The sequence below is a fragment of the Aythya ferina genome (genome assembly GCF_964211825.1).
Source record: "Aythya ferina genome assembly, chromosome: 6".
In the NCBI taxonomy this organism is placed as follows: domain Eukaryota; kingdom Metazoa; phylum Chordata; class Aves; order Anseriformes; family Anatidae; genus Aythya; species Aythya ferina.
In genome coordinates, this window is record NC_140303.1 from 2,444,823 (window position 1) to 2,466,117 (window position 21,295).

A 21,295-nucleotide genomic window follows, 5' to 3' on the forward strand; every position below is an offset into this window, starting at 1 on the left:
TAAAGCTTTATCCGTTCAATATATATACTTAGACTACAGTCAGGTGCTAGACCCTTGTTAGTGATGGCTGTGACTGCTGGTATGGCAGATGGTATGACCTTCAGCATGCTTTCTAGTTTTCTGTGTTATGAAAATATGGACTCCAGATCATGTGGGCTCTGCTTGGAAGTTCATGTAAAGCTTGATGAAATTTTAATTGTGGTTCATCATACGTATGGTTTTGAGGGCAAGGAAATTTTGGCTTCCATAAACTTTTTAATTGTGGTGTTGCATTCTGATCTTCTGAGTAAACTGTAATAATAGCTTTTTTCCTGTCAGCCACCCTAGTGACAAAGTGCTATATGGAGTTGCAACCTTGTATTTATTTATTTATTTTTAAAGGAATCTGTCTACAGGCTGTTGAAAACATATTTGTTCTGTCAGAGATACTGTTGACGGATTGTGAGAATGCAATGCAAATACCTCCTCTACTAGGAAATAACTTTTGACGCAACATGTTATAAGGTAGCATAGCAGGTTAGCTTTCATATACTTGTTTTTCTTATATAAAGGTGTATTTCCAAGTAAAAATCTGTTGACTTCTTAAGATTTTGGTCCTTGGTGCAACCATTCACTAAAGCCTGCAACTAGCAGATTTTATTTAATTACTTATGCTTGGCTGCTAAGAATGTTATGTAGGAAATACTGAAGTTCATCTGTTATTTTCTGTTCATATATTTTCACCACTAGTCATAGTATAACTAGAATTTAATTTATTTTGCCAGAAGAAGGAAGGAAAAAAGTAGAACAGATATATGGAAAGCTGGATCTCATTAATTCCATTGTCTAAAGGAGAGCCTGTTAGTCTTTTTTTCCATCTTTCCAGTTCTTGTCCACAACTAAGACTACCTGACTGGATGCACAGACAGGGGATGATGTGATACCTTAGATGTGAAGGTATTTGGCACTCTGTTCATATTGGTACAGCCAGACATCATCTTGTCTGTTTGGAGGTACACTGGTTCTAAAGACTTCAGGAAACATAAAGGAAATTAACTGTAGACAACTAGTAAATAATGCTTTTCAATCAGATAAGTGTGCTCAATATTTATTTCTACTACTGTGTTTCTTGACTACATTGCCTTTGCTTTGAATCTCTGCTTTCTTGCTGTTGGTATGTATACATTTCAGGGAAGTTAAGTAGGTTGTTTACCTCATTCTTGTACTGAAAGTGTGCATACTTTTTTTTTTGTTTGCTTGCTTGCTTTTAATTGTGCTTCTAATATAGCAGGCAATATGAAAACAATGAATTACTAATACCTGAAATTTGACAGCTCTTTAGTGATGGTGTCCTCTGTTAGAACTCACACACAGAATCACATATATTTTCAAATACTTACTCATTATAGAAATTTGATAAACTGTTTTGATAATTTGATAAAGTTTATCAAATTTCTATAATGAGTGTTTGAAAATATAACTTAAGGAGTAGAGTGCTGGAAAATCACAGGCATTTCTGTTGATATTTTACACCTAATATAATAGGGGCCTTGCTGTGGTGAATATTGTGCAGTTGAAAGGCAATATTTTAGGAGGGATAAACGTGATTTGTTAATAGTTTTCCAAGAAGATAAAAAAATAACATTTTCATGAAGACGTTTACAAAAGAGATGACAGATCCTTTTATCTGGTTGGATTACTAGCAGTACTCTGGTGACTGGGTCTTATAGATCAGTCTGGTTTATTTTAATAAATACAGTATTGTAACTGTTAAAATGCTGAGCACTAGCTGGGGTATATATTAAGAACTTTAAATCACTTTTTTGACTGAATTCAGCTGTGCATCAGCCTGAAAACGTTAGTGATTTTAGTGGAAAACGTTACGCTCTTTTGAAGTATATAAGTATACTTTATAGACAAAAAGATTAAATTTTTGAAGAGCCTCTAACAAATTTTTAATGAAATACTAGCACAGCACTTTGCCTCATGAGTGTATATCACATTTTTATACTCCCTAATCAACAAATACTGGATTCATGACAGTTCTTTTTTTCTTTAAAAAAAAAAAAGTAACTAAAAGAAGAAATAAAATCTACCTGCAAGAGATAAACGTATATGCGTAGTAATGTTTTGATTGTGCATTTATGGAAAAGAAGTAGTAATTAAAACTTGACATGGGTATTTCATGTGGGTAGCATTCATCATTTCAGTTGAAGACAGAATTCTCTTAAGGATATGTTATTTTTACATTGTGTGGTAAGGGTGATATAGACAACCTCCAAGCATGGAGGACTTGCCAAAGACCTTGCTATCAAACTATCATATGCAGCAGCGTACATGTACACGTATACATAAAGCTTATATACCTGTACTTATTTTTTATTTGTTTGTTTGTTTTTCTCACCTAATGGTAATACACATATTATTGCAAATGACTGACAAGGAGAAAAAGTCACAGAATCATTTAGGTTGGAAGAGACCTCCAAGATCACTGAGTCTAACCTGTGACCTATGGCCTATAGGCTGGCTCATATTCAGCCGCCTATCAACCAATACTCCCAGGTCCTTCTCTGCCAGGCAGCTTTCCAACCACTCATCACCCAGCCTGTAGCACTGTTTGGGGTTGTTGTACCCCAGGTGCAGGACCTGGCACTTGGCCTTGTTGAACTTCATACAGTTAAAGTGAATCTGTCTTGGCTTAAGTCTGGATGAAAAGCCTGAGAGAATTGTTGGGGCCAGCTTTGTGACCCTCTTGATATTCGCCATTTTCCAAGATGTGTTCTCCAGCTTTCCTTCTGAACCCTTACCCACACCACAAATTCAAAGAAATCCAGGACGTGCACGGGGTTCTATTTTTGTTCTGTTTTCTTACAGTTCTTTTCATATATCAGTTTCTTGATGTTATAACTGTGTATAGTTAAGGTTTGCTTATGGTTATTTAGTAGTATGTTGTTAGGATTGTCTTTGCTTAGTCTTTAAAAGGATTTTTTTTTCCTTACATGAGAGGAAAATCAAACACTTACTAGGTTTCTGTAGGGACGGTAATGGCTGAAAGCAACATTGGTGTTAGGAATGCAGCAAGTGTTAATTGTGATAGAAGAAGTTCATACAGACTTGTTTTTCAGTATAAGTTACTTTGATTTCCATCTCCTGCTATGTACTGTTAGAGGATTTGTTCTCTGCCTCTGAGCAGTAGTCCCAGGAATGTTTTGGCAGCAATTCAGCATGGACATGTTTGCTATAAGAATAGAACTGTTTCATTAACCTTGAAATGCAAAATATTTTTCTTGTTACTAGCTGACTTGACAACATTTCAATTGTAATAATAAAAAGTAGTGTGTTTAATGACTTGATAAAATTGTTTTTATATTATATATTAAACTAGCAGTAAAATTCAGAATTCTAGAATAATTGTCTCATTCATTTGGCTTCCTTTTGGAAAATTAATTTAGAATCTTAGAATTGTTGAAATTTTATTTGTGTTAGGTGTGGCCTGCTGTCTCGTATCCTACAATTGCACAGAAGAACAAATCTAGTTTAGTCTTTCCAAGTGCTGGTGAAGAGTCAATTGCTCTCAAATGGAAAACAGAGCAAATAACAGTATATTTATCACAGAATTTCTAGGTTGGAAGAGACCTCAAGATCATCGAGTCCAACCTCTGGCCTAACACAAACAGTCCCCACTAAACCATATCCCTAAGCTCTACATCTAAACGTCTTTTGAAGACTTCCAGGGATGGTGACTCCACCACTTCCCTGGGCAGCCTGTTCCAATGCCTCACAACCCTTTCAGTAAAGAAGTTCTTCCTAACACCTAACCTAAAACTTCCCTGGCTCAACTTAAGCCCATTCCCCCTCGTCCTGTCACCAGGCACGTGGGAGAACAGACCAACCCCCACCTCGCTACAGCCTCCCTTGAGGTACCTATAGAGAGCGATAAGGTCGCCCCTGAGCCTCCTCTTCTCCAGGCTGAACAAGCCCAGCTCCCTCAGCCGCTCCTCGTAGGACTTGTTCTCCAGGCCCCTCACCAGCTTCATCGCCCTTCTCTGCACCCGCTCAAGCACCTCAATGTTCTTCTTGTAGCGAGGGGCCCAAAACTGAACACAGTACTCGAGGTGCGGCCTCACCAGAGCTGAGTACAGGGGGACGATCACCTCCCTAGCCCTGCTGGTCACACTGTTCCTGATACAAGCCAGGATGCCGTTGGCCTTCTTGGCCACCTGAGCACACTGCTGGCTCATATTCAGCCGACTATCCACCATCACTCCCAGGTCCTTCTCTGCCTGGCAGCTCTCCAACCATTCCTCTCCCAGCCTGTAGCTCTGCTTGGGGTTATTGCACCCCAGGTGCAGGACCCGGCACTTGGCCTTGTTGAACTTCATGCAGTTGACCTCAGCCCATCGGTGCAGCCTATCCAGATACTCCTGCAGAGCTTTCCTACCCTCAAGCAGATTGACACACGCACCTAACTTGGTGTCATCTGCAAACTTACTGAGGGTGCACTCAATGCCCTCGTCCAGATCATCAATGAAGATATTAAAGAGGACTGGCCCCAGCACCGAGCCCTGGGGGACGCCACTAGTGACTGGCCTCCAACTGGACTTGATTCCATTTACCACGACTCTTTGGGCCCGGCTATCCAGCCAGTTTCTAACCCAACGAAGCGTGCGCCAGTCCAAGCCAAGAGCAGCCAGTTTCTTGAGGAGAATGCTGTGGGAGACGGTGTCAAAAGCCTTGCAGAAGTCAAGGTAGACCACATCCACGGCCTTTCCCTCATCCACCCAGCGCGAGCTTCCCTGGCACTGAGGTCAAACTGACAGGCCTGTAGTTTCCCAGGTCTGCCCTCTGGCTCTTCTTGTAGATGGGCGTCACATTTGCTAGCCGCCAGTCAACTGGGACCTCCCCCGATCTCCAGGACTGCTGATAAATGATGGACAGTGGCTTGGCCAGCTCCTCTGCCAGTTCTCTCAGTACCCTTGGGTGGATCCCATCCGGCCCCCTCGACTTGTGCACATCCAAGTGCCGTAGCAGGTCACCAACCAGTTCTTCATGGATAGTGAGGGCCACATCCTGCTCCCCATCCCCTTCCACCAGATCAGGGTACTGAGTATCCAGAGAACAACCGGTATTGCCGCTAAAGACTGAGGCAAAGAAGGCATTGAGCACCTCCGCCTTTTCCTCATCTCTTGTAACTAAGTTTCCCCCCGCATCCAGTAAAGGATGGAGATTATATTTCAGTTTGGATGATGTCAAAATAGATGACATATTTTGAATATGTTTTTAAGTTTTTATGCATGAAGAAATGAACACATACATTTGTTTGTCTAGTGTTTCCAATCGTAAAAGCAACTCATCTCAGCTTTCAGTTCTTTCTATTTTCAGGAAGTCTTCTGATTTATTTTCTGAAATAAGGTGGCACAACTGGCATTTTTGCATCCATCTTGAATTGTTTAAAATGGCAGTTACAAAGAGAAGACTTAATCATTTGTAACATTTTACAACATTATTTAAACTTTTCTAAGACATTCCACAGTCTTGCTTTTGCAAGTTGATCTTGGTTGAGATATTTTGACGTATTGAAGGAAAAATTAATCAAATCTCCTGTCAGGAGAAAACATTTTTGTGCACTGTGGTTGCACTCATATGCTCTGCTCTTGACAACAGTATGATACCAGTCCTTGGCATTTCTTTTCAGTTCATTGTTTAATAAGAGAACATGTGGTTGTGAAAGAGGGAACAGTGAGGAGGAAAGAAATTTTAGGGCTTTCTTGTACAGCAAAGTAAGGAAGAACATGGAGGTGCTGTCTTTTACTTCATCAGTAATGTCTCTGAATATCTTTCCTGTTAATGTAGGAGACTGAAAGCTTTATTCCTTTTTTATAAAGGGAAAATAGCCTGGCATTTACAGTTGACTGTAATTCTGACATTCTAATAAAGACTTGTGTGTGCCAACTAAATTAATCCTCTGTATTACGAGTTTTGTGTGGTTATATAATAAAGATCATAAAATATGCAGAGAAGCGCTTACTCAAAACTAAAAATATTTAATCAAAGAAAGCTTCAGCAAGAAAACATGCATTACTGGAGCCAGAGGCTATACCAAATCTATCAAAGAAGTTCTTTTAATGATAAATTGCCCGGAAGGGCAGGTGATATCAGAAAATTATTATAGTGGTTAAAGTTTTGTTCTGCAATTGCTATACAGAATGCAAAAGATGACAGTGGAGCTGTTTTTGCATGCTGCACAAACTTCTGCTTTTGAGATAATTAATTTTCAAATTTTAACAACAACAAAAAAAGTCTGTTTAATTCAGACAACAATGTATGCTGAACAAGAAGCGTGTTCTTCAGTGCGTCTGATACCAGTAACTCTTTTGAGCCTCTGGTGGACAAATTGAACAAAGCAGGAAGAACTGCATAGATCACTTAAAGTAGGATAATGTAAGCTTCTGTTTTTTTCAAAAGCTCAGTGTTGTTTGTGTTTTGCACTCTGTTCTCTTGCAAAATATCAAATATCATGACAACATAAAAAGTAATGGTCAAGTTATAAATAACTTTTCAATCCTTTAGCTGTTATTTCCCTAATTAACAACTTTCTTTCTTACCCTTTCATATATTTTTCAGTTTAAATAAGCTATCTTGTTTAGTTTTTCACCTTTCATTTAGTTTCTGTACTCAAAGACAGTTTTCAAGTTATTTTCATTTGTGTTCTGCTTTTAGTAGATGCCACACCTGACATTTAGTTCCTGATTCAGCTTCTGAATGTCAGGCATAGTTTAAATGTGGTGTTCCAACGTAAGCAAACACATTTAAAGTTTAATCTTTTTCTTTTGCTAGTATAAATATCGGACCTAAATTATGTTACATTTTTCTGTATTCACTGTCTGCTTTTTCCAAAGTGCATGTGATTTTTCTTTCTTTAAATACCTATATATATGTAGTTATTAAGAGGAAGACAATTGCTGAGAAAGTCTCTGCCTTCTGTTTTGGGCATACCTTTTTGAATGATTTTACTACCTTGAATTTCTAAACCATCATTTTATAGTTGGCTTATGTATTTTAAAGCCATGTTGTAAATTTTGTGGATGTTGTCCATATGTATTTAGGTATAGTTATAACTTGCAGATGGAAGCTTTGCTCAGGGAATTGTTCTATAACTGCAGTGCTGCAGAGTAAAAGGGTCATGGAGTCCCCTTCAGGGAGGTACTGCACAGGGCATAAGCTTGTCGAATATCTGGAGAAGTTGCCCCATGGCACACTGGAATAACCATGAGAAGCTTTGAAAGAGACAGCGTTAACTTTTATGGTGCTTGCTTATCTGGCAGGCTGCTCAAGAATTTTACAAATGAAGTTGTCCTTTCAAGCTAATAACTTGATATTTGCCTGGTGCTCTAGTAACTTTCACCCAGATTATTTATTTCCCCCCCATTGGCTTAACAGATATTGACCAGCAATAAATGCTGTTTCTGCTTTGGATTATTTAAAAGAGAGATTAGTTCCAGTCTTGTGAGGAAGTGATGTCAATTTTAAAATTATTAAAACTTGAAGATTAAATCATAGTTGTAAAGAAACTGTGTCATATTAAATATCATATTACTCCACAGCGATTCTTTTTATTATAAAATCATCCTGGCTGTATGGATCTATAAAAACTAAGTGCACGTCGTGCAAAATAACAAACTTAAACAGTTACAAAAAAATAACCATAGTACACATGGTATAGCATTTTTTTGTTTGTTTTCTTTATAGACTATCGAGGTTTTGGTTTAAAAAAATGCAGAGGAAGTATTTTGTAATGTGGTTAACCAAATATAAATAAAACATTTACTTGAATTAATATCATCCACTGTCACGTGGTTATAAAATGGAAATAATTTTTAGAATACAGTTTGTGAAATGTATTGCTGTACTAGATTAAATTTCTTCTGTGACACTTAAGAAAACTTTGAAACTCAAGGCAGACCAGTTATAAATACACATATAAGTAAATGTGACAGTAAGACTATAGGAAATGTTGAAAATAGTAGCTGATAAAATATCAGAGTAAGACTGCATACTTTCATATTATTTCTAGTTTGCTTATTTAGGAGAAGTTGTAAGTCCGCATGTGAAAATTTTCATCAGCTTTGTGAGAAACACTCCGCAGCCAATAACTTAGGCTCAGGCGAGGATCTCAGTGAAGTAGTAATTTATTTGCGATTGCAATGGCGGGCACCCCACAAGCAGAAGAGCGCACTAACTGGTTCCAAAACACAGTTTATATACTTTTTGATGACAGGACCCTCTGTTTCCCCACTGAGTGGGTAATCCAGATTCACAATCTATCTGATGCTTCACAAACAATGCATGGCCTTCAGTTGCCGGCCTGTTAACTTTCAAATTTCTTTTGACATTTTTACTGCTTGAAGTGGTAATGTTTCTTCACTTATCTGACTTGAATTGATACCATGATTTTCACCTAATTGTCCTAAGGAGTCTGGTTGTCTGCATTTTACAAGGTTGCCTGCTAAACTTTCTTATCACTGTAAGCATATCTCAGTACCACATTCCCTCCTTCTAAACAATGTAACTCTGCAAAAACAACATTTATATTCCCACAGCTTGTACCTATGACTATACCTGTAGAATATGGATGGCTAATTCTGTTTTATTTTACAAAACACTTGCACCGGTATATGAACTGTGTCTTACACATAGATAGTAACTTCACTATATATAGCACAAATTGGTTATGACCTTTTTTTTTTTTTGTTTGAGTTTACACTACTTGCATAGATTAAAATAAAACTTAATGAAATCTTAATGCAAAAGCAGCCATTCCTTATGTCCTTACTATTACTGAAAATAATATTTTTATATTATTTTAGAGAAATACTTGCATTTATTGCAAGTATGCAAGAATAGTAACTTTCATCAAGTAGAACAGGAATTTTCAGCTTTATAAATTTTGCCATTGATTCATCATTTTGGAAAGTTAGTCTAAGCACAGACAGTAGATAAGCCTGGTTTTTTTTTGCTGCTTGGAATTTTGGCCTTATAAACGTGCACTTGGAATCTTCCAAGTATTTCAGCCACTTGTGTCTCAGTAGTCTCCATCATTTCTGATGTCACTTAAATGCAGAGATAATGTCTTTGCTAATGACAGTCTTCAAATTCTCAGGTAAATCTGTTTCAAGTCATATGACTATTTAAAGTAGACAAAATCGATAAAAGCTTGAGTGTCAATAGATAAGAAATATTGTGCTCATGTTGATCCATTCCTCTGATTTCCCCTGGCTTCCTGGAAAGCTGCAGAAGTGACAGATTAAAAGAAGGATTCTGCCTTTTAAATGTTTTTAAAATTGGACAAGAGAAGAAACTTTGTGAGGTAGAAAAAAGCAAGAAAAATCAGGCATTAGTTACAAATTTCCTCACTTTCAGGTGTCTGGAATATTAATCAGGGTTGACTTGTATAGAATACTTACAGTTATTTATTAAATAAGTAATTAGATCTTTTAGTCCAGACAGGACTTCCTTAAGTTTGGAGATTACAGTCACTAATAATGAACAATAAAATAAGCTCTGGACTCTAATAATTTTTATCAAAAGTTTGCTGCTTTGATGCTTAAATGGCGTAGTTACTACTGGTAGGTGGCACAGCCCCATGCTTGGGGCGTATCAGACACAGACAACTCTGGTGTTACAATACTTCCATGAGATTTCTGTGCAAAATGAGTATAGGATTAAGGTATTTACTGTAGAATTGTAGCTTCTGTGCTGCATGAAGACTTCTGCCTAGAAATAGGACTGATTTTGTGTGTCCTGTGGTGATTATTTTGTGGGATGCCTTCCATCTCTTTGTACTGCTTTTAATTAATTCCTTTTGTAATTGCACTTTATACATTAGTAACACTACAAATGTAATGTAGGTGGAAACCATATCTATGGATGTTGACATATCTCATCTGTGGGGCAGGATTGTCATTGCAAATTTTTATCACCAGCCTCAGGCTCTGACTAGTCACAACTCGTATAATGCTGCATTGTCTTGTAACTGTGCTATCTTTCTTCCTTTAATGTGGTTTGGATTTGTTTAATTGACAGCTTTTGAATATGGTTTAGGGTAGAGGTCATAACCGTAGTTCATACAACAGCATAACAGTCTTGAGATTAAAGTTTGAATAACCAAAAGAAACAGTAATTTTGCATTTTTATGCAGTTTATTTAGTAAGGCCTATCTAACTGCTTGTTAAACAGTTGTGTCTCTTAAATTTTTGTTCTTCCTTCTGATCAACATTTAATACTGTGGTATTGAAGTCCCTCAATACCACACTTGCAAAGTAAGGAATGTAATCTTGGCATGTCTAATGGAAAAAAATAGACCCAAACCACCTTGCCTTGTGAGGTGTTTTTTCCTTATGTCAAATGTGGTTTACATCACAAACACAGTAAGAACTGCTGTGAGGCTTTTTCCTTTTAAGTACTTGTTTAACTGAGAAATAAATCTTGTTTAAGTGGAGCTACATAGAGCTGCCTGCCCAGGACCATCTCCAGGTGGCTTTTGAATGTCTCCAAAGGTGGAGATTCCACAACCTATCTGGGCAACCTTTTCCAGTGCTCAGTCACTGTCATGGTTTAAAAAACAAAACAAAACAAACAAAAAAAAGTGCTTATTCAGTTCAGTCAGGATGTCTTGCGTTTCAGATTTTGGCATTTTATGCCAAAGTCCTGCATGCAAAGTCCTGCATGCACCTGCGGATGAATAAACTTGTGTACCAGTACATGCGGGGGGCTAACAGTCTGGATAGCAGCTTTGCAGAAAAGGACCTGGGGATCATTGACAGAAATACATAATATAATGCAAGAGGAGTCTCAATATAAAAATTGAATAAATGGTCTTACATCACTAAGAATCAAAGTCCCATAACAAATTAACTTTCAAATAACAAATGTTTCTGAAATCTCAGTCCTACAGTTCTTAGTAAGTACCTAATATAGATAATAATTAAAACAGGTAAATAAAATACAAAGGAAGAAGGTATTGTTCATAAGTATAAGCTGACTTTAATGGAAGAAAATTCTTTCTTGATCTGCTAAACTGTACAAGCAGATAAGCTGGCAGGCTCTTGGCTTTCTTTAAAAAGCTCTGTCTGTTCTGAGCGTGTCAAATGAAAGATTCCTGCAGACAACAAGACAAATTTGTGTTTGTGCTTGGGGAAACTCTTGAGAGCAAATTTGAAATTAATGTAAGCTTTAAAGAGAATCACATGTTCAGTGAATGTAGAAGAGGAAAAATGACACCTTGTTCTCTTGCGTTTTTATTTTTTTTTTGTCTAGGGTTACTCTTAGATTTTACATGGAAGATCATCAGTCTGTAATAAAATTGTAGATTTCTGATAGATCCAAATCTTAGTTAGTGGACTTCTAAAGTGGAAGAGATTGAAGACAGCAGTCCAATAAAATTTCTTTATGCCAATTTAATGTTCAGAATGATGTTTTTGAAATCCTGCCTTTAAAACCCATTGCTTTAAATGCACTTAGTAGCCTGAACAAAAATTTGTCTTTAGTTGAAGCTGCTGTCCTTCAGTGTTGAAGGAAAGTGCCTCATTACAGTGAATGAGCTTGTCGTATACTAAATATTATGTGGAAGAGGAGGAATGGTATAAACAAACAGTAATTGACAAAGTCAGTGGTGAAGGTGAGATGTCACGTTTGCAGGGAAAAGGCATATTTTTAATGACACTTTTAATATATAATGTAATGTTTAGACTAAGGATTTTTTATTTTTTTTAATCTTTTAATTTATTTTTATTTTGGGAGGTTAAGTGGTTGTACAGGGAGGAAACTCAGTCTGAAAGAAAAGAGGTCATGTTAATCAACTGATCTCATTTGAAAGCGTGAAATCTGTTAAGCTCTGGTGTTCTTCTTGTTTTATTTCTAGGTGATGGCTGAGCTGAGAAGTTTGTGAAGCTTATATGAGATATCCTATAGACATTTCTGCTGAGTAGTAAGTCAGATGAAAGGAATGAGCGTGTCCTAAGACAGCAATAGATCTGGAGTACAAATCCATGTACAGAAGTGAGTTGATGCCAGACTTGTTAGCATCTTGGTAGCTTGATGGCTGGCCCTCATACTGGAAATCAAAGCCATCTTCCCAGCAAAGCAATAAGGGGACAGTGCACAATCTGACTACAGAATGTTATTTCTAAAGAAGTGAACTGTGAAGAAAAGACTCATGAATTTTGATCACAGGGTCTTGGAGAGCATCTCTGGTAAGTTGGAGAAATCTGTTACAAGTCCTGAATGTATCTAATATTTTAAATAACACCAACCTGAAAACTGCCTTGAATTTGATTTTCCTTGTATTACTTATCTGATATTGCAAATCAACAAAAACGGTGAGTCCTTTAACTAGCTTGTTAAATCAGTTTCCATTGTAAGATGTTTTTGATTCAGTGTTAATTATCAATGTTGACATATCTTCCACTGAAAGATACTGAAGACAGTCTTCATCTTTGGTGGACATGTTCAAAAGATAATCATTGTATACCTTTGATGTGCAGTACTTCAGCAACTTTTTTGTTGTTCCTTTTTTGCAACAATCTCAAAGAGAATAAGGGGGAAAAACAGGAAGAGCTTAATTTTACTGTTTAGAAGTTTGGGTACCATGTTCACATAAAGCATGATTCCATATGGATGATAATAGAGTTTTGTATTTAAGTTGTCTGATTTTAAGGCAGTATTCCATTGATATTTCTATTTACTTTATTCAAGCCTATGTCAATTACCAAACAAAATGATAAACAGAAGAAAAAGAAGTATGTGAATTTCCTTCAGGAAACAGAACTGTAACTATGCTAAAGCCAATGAAACCTTACAAAATCATCTGCTGCTAAAATGTAGGTTTGTGTTTTAGTTCAATAAGCAGGGAAAGATACAAATTGAAGCTCATTAAATGCACTGTATTTAAGAAGTCAGACGGAGCCATGGATAGAACAGCTTTGCAGAAAGTTATGGAATCATTTGGGGATGAGGAATTTGCAAATGCCACAATATCAATCAGTTTTCTGGTAATTTGTCCAGTACAGAAGAATTTTTTCAAACCTACTGAAGGTTTATGAAAGTATTCTATAGTATGTAGAATCTATACTACTGTACCATATAATAAATATATGGCATATTCAATGTCCTGTAATGTAGTGTTAGTGGCATTTACTTACTTTTAGATGTCTGCTCCACTGAGGACCTCCCTGAGGTAGAATTGGTGAGCATGCTAGAAGAACAGTTGCCAGATTACAAGTTACGAGTGGACTCTCTGTATCTGTATGAAAATCAAGACTGGATTCAGTCCAACTGCCATGGCTGTCTTCCCAAAATCTCTTCTCCAGTTCATGATGAGGAGACCTTCCGTTACATGAGTGAGTATACCTGGGCCTAAGAATTTTTTTTTTTTTTTTTGACATTGAGATTTATTGAAGAGCAAAATGTAAATATAAACTGGTTAATGTTTAAGTGTAATGTTCAAATCTGTACATTTTTGCAGAGGTGGAATGAAAAGCTGAGTACAGAGGAAGTGCTTGTTGTTCAGCTCTGTCATTCTAAGAGCTGAGCTAGCATGTCCCATGGCTGCCTGCCTAATCATTAGATTTCACTTAGAAATAAGAGTAGAAACATCTGGTAGTGAAAAAGAGGAAGGAACCTAGAATTGTGTTAGATTAGATGTGATACGAGAGGTATGGAGTATGCAGCAGTTCTGTTTTCAGGAACGTTAACAATGCTATGGTTCTTTTGATGGTATTTGTTCTGATGTTGTGTGTCAATGTTGCTTTGGAAATGCTATTAATTGTTTCTTCTGGAGATACAAATCTGTGAATGTTGGGCAGGTGGGTACTATGTGGATGTTGATCACTGCCTTCAGGTTCTGAAAATACTAAGTAACTTTTTGCTGCCAGTCAGTTGTGATTACAGCAATCCTTAAAGATAGCAGATCATTAAGATGAAATTGAACAGCATCATATCATGTGAAGAAACCTTCTATACCATTTGATTTTAAACATATATAAAGGTTGCCAGAAAGAACTAAACAGTAATTTGCCTGTAATTTCAAGTGTTTTCATGTGAAAAGAGGGGAATGTTGTAAACAGTTTAGAGAAATGGCTATGTCCTGTTTACTCCCTATATTGGAAGGAACCACTTGGGAGAGTTAACTTGGTATTTAAGTTCAACTTACTGTTTCTCTGTAATGAATGCCTCTTTGACGTATGTGTCACCTCTGCACAGGGATTTTTTGTTGTTTGTATTTTCAGCCTCCACCCAGGGTGTATAGCAAATGATTAAGTAAAAGTAACATATTACCTTTTACACATGCAGCAATCCCTGATTTAAAGCAAGCTTGTTATTGATTAAACTTGGATGCTTAATTTTTTTTTTTTAACTGTGGAAAGCATTTTGAAAGCCACTTAATGATTATTGCTTGGTCTGTTTCTGACAATAATATTGTAAACAAATAATTTTATATTGAGCGACCACTTTTATAGTTCAATTGAAATGATTGTGTGTAGTCAGTGGGGTGTGTACTTATCTCTAAGCTTTAATTAGAAAGAGTTGGGATCAAAGTCTGTCAGTGCTGATAGCAACTTTATATCAAATGTGTCTCTGGTCAGTGCCTGCAGTTCCAGTGTAATGAAGCACATTGCTCCAAGAGAAGACACTTAAGTCAGTGTGAGCTTGCATTTCCAAGCAGTGAGAGGTGGCAGGGGTTTTAAGTCATGATTAAGTCATAAGGCTGTCAAAATACTACAAAAACAGGTGTTTTCCTCTTTCACCCAGAAAGAAGTTCTTTGCAATTACAGGATTTTCTACTGTGAAAATAAAAAAGCGATCTGCTTCTGAGAGTTGTTTTTTTGTTTGTTTGTCTGTTTATGTTTTTGGGTTTTTTTTTGAACAGTTTCCTTTTTTTTTTTTTATATTCTCAAAAATGCACTGCAACTATCATTTTAAATTTCTGTCCAAAAGTGAATCTTTAGAATAAGTCTGTCTTAGAATTTTGGGATAACATAGATGCATATGCATAGATGCATAATCTCACATAACATATGTGAGATTAAAATTTGGCTACCCAACTTGGATGTGAAATTCATCACGTTAATTAAAAAGATCACTGTTAGGTATAACTCTGTCAAAGCTGTTGTAACTGTTGATTCATATAAATTCAAGAGAAATATGTTTTTTTTGTTTCCCCTAGAAATTGTCTAGACAAAGAGAAGGAATGTAACTGTTATCATCTGAGCCTAGTAATTTACAGGAGAATTTACAGGAAGGTCCCAGACAGATAGAAATACAAATTAGTATTTAGTTATAGTCACTGCTAAATAGCTTGTTAGCTGAAGTTTGTGTCTGTCTTAGTAGTGACTGGAATTGGGAATAAATGTGATAATCATAGTTGTGAAGCATAACTTGGGGATTTTATGTATCTCTCCCTCTATATACAAATGGAAATTTTTGTGCAACTTTTGCTGTAAAGAATGGTGAACTTATGATTTGAGTCAAGTTGTATTTGACATCTAGGGGGAAAATAGCAATACAATACTTGCTGCACTTGCTCCTCCTCTTTTTATAGCTACTGCTGCCTATTAGAAGGTGGATCTAATTAGCAATCCACTTAGTGTGAGCTCCTACTGGCACTCACCTAGTCTTCTGTGAGGTAGAAGAATATTTTCTCCTTCAACTTTGGTAGAATAAGAAACCTCAAATTACAAAACATCTGTCCTTAGAACTACTTTGTATATGTGAATAAAGGAACATGGCACAACATAACAAGAATATTAACCAAAATGAAGAGTTGTTTGCAGCCTTCCCATGGCGAGGTGAGTAAGCAGAAATTGCACATGTATGTTCACAGTAGAGAGTTATAACAACTATGTATAATTTTTTTTCTGTAGTGTAAGAAAGTTACAAAAGTTGTATGGAGCTAAGTTTCAAAATTGTTAGTTCTGAGATTTCATTTACCAGAGCAGATATACTTGTTTGTGTTTTTAGGAACCTCCCTTTCAGAGTAACTGTGTATGTAACTAACAGATCTTTATTAAACCAATTTAGCACTGGATAGAAACTTCCACTTGAAATGATCTGGTGGGAATACTTACCACAGGAGAGCTGGCTATAATATTCTGCCTGCTAAAGGCTGAAAGTTATTGGGCAGTGAATTTTCAAAATATTAGTAAGATGAGTGCCCTCGCAGCAAACAATGTCAAAGTGGCACAGTAAAACTGACCTCCAAAATGCAAAGACAGGTACTTTAAATTTTGTAAGGATGTTTTTCTATTTTTGCACCACTTGGCAATAGAGTTAGCAAATGGCAGTGCTTTAAGTTCAACACTCCTTAATAGCATGTGTTTTATTTTTATGCCTACTAATCTACTTGATAAAAAGTGTTTGATTTGTTAGTTTCATTTTTCTTCCCTGTTAAGCTATTAGAAAAACAGTTCAGTAAACCTCATTCTTCTGTATTGTTCTTTCTTTTCTCCTGTCTTTCAAGGCTGTGTAAGTTTTCTTCTATACTAAAATGCAACTTATTTTTGTTCCTAGCATGTAGCCTTAGTGTTATGCTATGCAAGGTTATCTGTGTGCATTACCTACATAACGGATATACATGTACATAGCTTACAAATGTGCATATATAAAGTTAGTGAGCACTTCAGCTTAGCACTTCTCTATCTCATAACCACATCAGCAGCCCTCAGTAAAAACAAAGACAAAAAAAACAGCAACTAACAGAACCAATACTACTATATACTCAGAGCATGAATCAGGTTTCAACAAGGCAGAAAAATCTCAGAAATAGATTTAGACCAAATCCCATAATAATCTCATAATAATTTTACAATGCAGAGATGATAGAATTAGTTTCAAAGCAAGTTAACTTATGTCTCCAATTGAAGTAGATACTTCCATATTTATTCAACTTATCTTGCTGCTTTCTTTGCTTTCATGGTCCTGAGTCCATAAAGCAAAAATAGCAAATTTAAGGCCACACAGAAGGAAAGGGAGAAAACAATTATTTTCTACTTGCTGTCAGCAAGCAATATTTTGCCATGTCTTGAGAAGCAAGGCCTCAATACACGTAGTAGTTGCTCAGGAAGACAGATGCTTTCATAACAAGAGTTGTCCCCTCCACCCCTCCTCCCCTCTGCTCAGCTTTTATTGCTGAGCATGCTGTCATATGGTATGGAAAAACTCTTTAGTTTGTTTAGGTCACTGGGCGGGGTGTGAAGACAGTCTTGCTGTCCATGCTATTCTAGCTACAAGTGCAGAGCACCACACTATATGGGCTGCTGTGGGGACAGTTAATTCCATCCCAGCCAAACCCAGTAGACTATTTCCTTGAATTTTAATTCTTTCTCCTTTTTATTCTTTCTTCCCTGTCTTTCCTTTCCTGTAACTGTAGCTCTTTTTGAACTTCCTCCCTCCTCCTTTGCTGGATCTCACAAATTTGCACAAGGTAATTCAGATTTCTTATTTACTAGCATATCCTGCTTCTCAAGACAGCGTTTTATACTTTAGGTCCAAGTCCTGTTCAGAGTTGTCACAAATTCTTTTTGCTCTTTGTTTCTTCTTGACTTGGTCTTGTTTTCGAAATACTACTTGTTCTCAACAAAATCTGCAGGTGTTTTCAGCTATATATGGATATACATTACTTCTCTCTCTCCCCAAAAGGCTGGATGATAATAGCTTATCTGTATTCAAAAAGTTGATCTAAAGAGATTCTTCTCCTTTTTCTAAACGTGAAGGATGTGCAAGCACCTCAACTTCTAGCTAATATTGCTGAAAGCTGTAAATACTCAGTACTTTGGATCAATCTCTTAAATGAGCATTGTTTCATACTTCTGAAATTAAGATGCATTTTGATAGCCTCTGCTAGTTTCCACAGCTAGTTGTTCTATTTGAGCTTGTATAAACAATGTCCTCTGTGTTTTAATTCTCTCCCTTCCAAGCAGTCTTCTTGTACTTAAGCAACTTCAGTAAGTACGCTTTTTATTTCTCAGTTTTAGGCACAGATAATGTGGAACAGAAAACCTACAGTGACACTGACGTGGTCAAACATCTGCTAGCTGAGGTATGCTCATCTCTGTAATGTAATTGTGTTAATACATTTGAGGACACATATTTGAGGAAATTATTCATCTCCTGGAATTTTTGCTTCAGTTATCTTCAGGAGCTGCATAAGGGTCATGAGAAGCTGTCCAGTCATTTGCACCACCTCAGAAACAAAATTTAGCAATGCTATGGATACCTCATAGGAGCTAGCATGCAATGAGAAAGAAGGAGATTTCTTCTGCTTTCTAAGTGCCACTTGACTTTTACCTTCTCATCACTATTCCAATTAAGCAGTCTGTTTCTGGAGAAGCTGTTACTTGAAAGACAATAGGCATAAGTGTATGTGACTTCTTGGAATGACACAATAGAGCCCATATAACCTCACCAGTACTGTACCCAGGTTAGGTGCCCTCCCCCTGTTACTGAGAATGACTGGAAGAGAAGCATAGTTATGGATGTGTTTTGGATCCAAAGGATGAAACATTAATCATTGTTTTATCAGTGTTGCAGAAGCAATCCGTTTGAGAGTGTGTAGCGATCTCAGAGTGCTGCGTTAATCAGTAGCTATGAAAATCTAAAATTACTCTGTATTTAAACTTTATCTGATTAAAAGTAGACACTTGTACACTTTTTATGAGCAGAAGGACCGGGACCTGGAACTGGCAGCTCGAATTGGACAAGCCCTGCTTAAGCGAAACCACCTGTTGACAGAACAGAATGAAGCACTAGAAGAGCAGTTAGGACAAACTCTAGATCAAGTGAGTGATTTTTTTTATTTATTTTTTTAAAATTTTTCCCATCTTTTTATGATGATGAGAAGAGGATTAATAAAAACATATTATTTCATTGTGAAAACAGTTGATTGCTGCTTTCAAACTACATAAGTACACTTAGAAATCATTCTCCTAATTACCATAGTTCAGTCAGCTTTCTTGGTCCAAGAATTGACAAGCTGGTGATCTTCTTTTGTGCTAGGTTAACCAGCTGCAGCATGAACTATCGAAGAAGGATGACCTACTTCGTATTGTTTCAATTGCTTCTGAGGAAAGTGAAACAGATTCCAGCTGTTCTACACCACTTCGTTTCAATGAGTCTTTCAGTGTATCACAAGGTCTTTTGCAGCTGGATATCTTGCAAGATAAACTCAGGGAGTTGGAAGAGGAGAACCTTGCTCTCCGTTCGAAGGTATAGCTGCCTTACAGTGTGTACCTTATATGCCGGATATGAGATAAATTGGGATTGTTAAAAAGAATCCAGCATCTAGGCTTCTCTCAGAATATATAACTATTTTGTTTCACTGTATGCAAATCATATCCAAACACTTTTCCTCCACATCTTTCTGTTTCCTTTACTGCTATTCATTATTTTCGGAGTCCTCTAGTACTCCTTTCTCAATACCTTTATGGTATATGATGAAATAGGGGAACCTATGTGAGCACCCAGCAAAAGTAGTTGGACTCATCAGGTCCTCAAGTTTGTGTGACCAGTTCTGGTGTAAACCTGACTGCAATTAGTAGCAGTCTTTTGTGAATTTGAACTTTGAGTTGATGGTACACCTTTGTCAATGTATATTCAGTCTTAAGTATTAAGCTTCCATTCAAATCCTCTTAAAGACTCAGTAAGTTCTGACTATGGTATTAGTTTCCATATTTTAATTGGTCTCTTTCATGTATAAAACATTAATATAGGTAAGTGTTCTTTTACAAGCATAGGGACTAAATGGCTAGACAAAACAAATGGCTATAGAACTCATGAAACCAATGGTTACAAGATTTAGAATCTGCAGATGCACAGTGTGTCGTCTTTGGAGGTGCAAAGTGGAATTTGTAAAAGGGGAAATCAGTTAAGAGTGTTTGTTTGTTTTTTCCTTTTAAGAAAGTTTGGGTGTTCTTTGTAAGGAAGCTGGGTGATTGATGTTTTTTGAGCTTGTTACAACAATACAGTGAGAAGTAGAATTCTCTAATATGAAAAGATACATTCTTCTTGATTTATCTCCAAAGTATTCAGAATGAGATGCACATACTCCCTAAAACTCTTAGGAACAAATGGATAGTTCAGTAGTGCTGAACAGAAAAGAAAGAGGGAAAGGTCAGATTTATTTTATTATGCTCCTAACCCCATATATGATTACAGAATTTTGTGGACCGGGGTGAATTCAATCTATTTTACAGAGTGGGGGAAAGAATGAAATTAAAAAGAGACTGCTATCATTCTGTGATATAACATAACTTTCACTGACTTGAAGTAGCCTCAATCATGTTGAGCCTGTATTTGCACGTTTTTATTTTTGTGTAACAGTGTTTTATAAAGAAGTGTTTATCTACACTTGTGTAGCTGTATTTCTGCTTGTTTGGACAATCTTCAAACACCATTACTAAGTACTAGGGTGAGTCAAATGCAGTCCTGTGAACTTGCACATAGATGTGTGCAAAGTTTAATATCAGGAATTATCCTGACAGTCCAAATGGGGATGGGAATTTACTATGATTGATGGTGTTTAGACCTGTTGTGATACAGTCTATGGCCCAGAAAATTTCCAGTCTAAGTAAAACAGTTGAGGAGTAAGGGGAAAAGCTGTTCTATTGAGAGCTTTTCAGTACTGTCATGGAGTTGGCTAAAAATTTAGTTTTCAAAGCTTCTTTGCCTTAAGAAGCTCAAAAGCAAATTCAGTTGCTTACTTCTGATTACTGTGTTGGTTTACATTTCCTTACCAAATTACTTATTTTTGGAATATTTTTTTTAGTAGGGGCATGAGAGAGAGAAGGTTTTGCTCATATGTCTGTGGTTGGATGTCTGTTATTCAAAAGTCATATACAATTCAGGGAAACAGACTATGGTGGAAAAAAATGGTTAGTAAGGACAGAGAGATGCATAGAAATTAGAAAGAGAAGGGAAATTCTTCAGTTGTAACAATATCCAAAATAAAAACTTGTAACATTAATATATGTATGGATAAACTAAAATTGGAAAACCACTAACTTTTTTTTTGAAGGCTTGCCAGCTGAAGACAGAAACCATTACATATGAAGAGAAGGAACAGCAGCTAGTCAGTGACTGTGTTAAAGAGCTCCGTGAGTATCCAAGCTGTTTCTCACAACAACAAAACAGTATTTGAACATCTAGTGCCTAAACCTTCTCTTAGTTATCCCTGAAAAATGAGCTTTAGTAATTTCAGTCCTATAGTAAATCTATATGGTACAATAACTGCTATCAATGAAAGGGTATATTTTTGCTAATTTAC

At 36.7% G+C, this 21,295-nt stretch overlaps 1 protein-coding gene across 6 annotated transcripts in view; it reads left to right on the top strand.

Annotated features, from left to right (window-relative positions):
- Positions 1–21,295, top strand: part of TRAK2 (trafficking kinesin protein 2) — a 35,365-nt gene that overhangs the window by 499 nt on the left and 13,571 nt on the right. For 2 of the 6 annotated variants that reach the window (XM_084523404.1, XM_084523406.1), the window contains exons 2-8: positions 11,900–12,230; positions 13,185–13,376; positions 17,405–17,458; positions 18,003–18,073; positions 18,696–18,812; positions 19,030–19,239; positions 21,047–21,125. In XM_084523404.1, the coding sequence (XP_084379530.1) occupies positions 12,194–12,230; positions 13,185–13,376; positions 17,405–17,458; positions 18,003–18,073; positions 18,696–18,812; positions 19,030–19,239; positions 21,047–21,125 (760 nt within the window). In that variant the 5' untranslated portion in view covers positions 11,900–12,193. Of the gene's footprint in view, positions 1–383; positions 517–11,899; positions 12,231–13,184; positions 13,377–13,424; positions 15,825–17,404; positions 17,459–18,002; positions 18,074–18,695; positions 18,813–19,029; positions 19,240–21,046; positions 21,126–21,295 lie in introns of those variants that run through there. The other 4 variants (XM_084523405.1, XM_084523407.1, XM_084523409.1 and 1 more) reach the window with 4 other exon arrangements.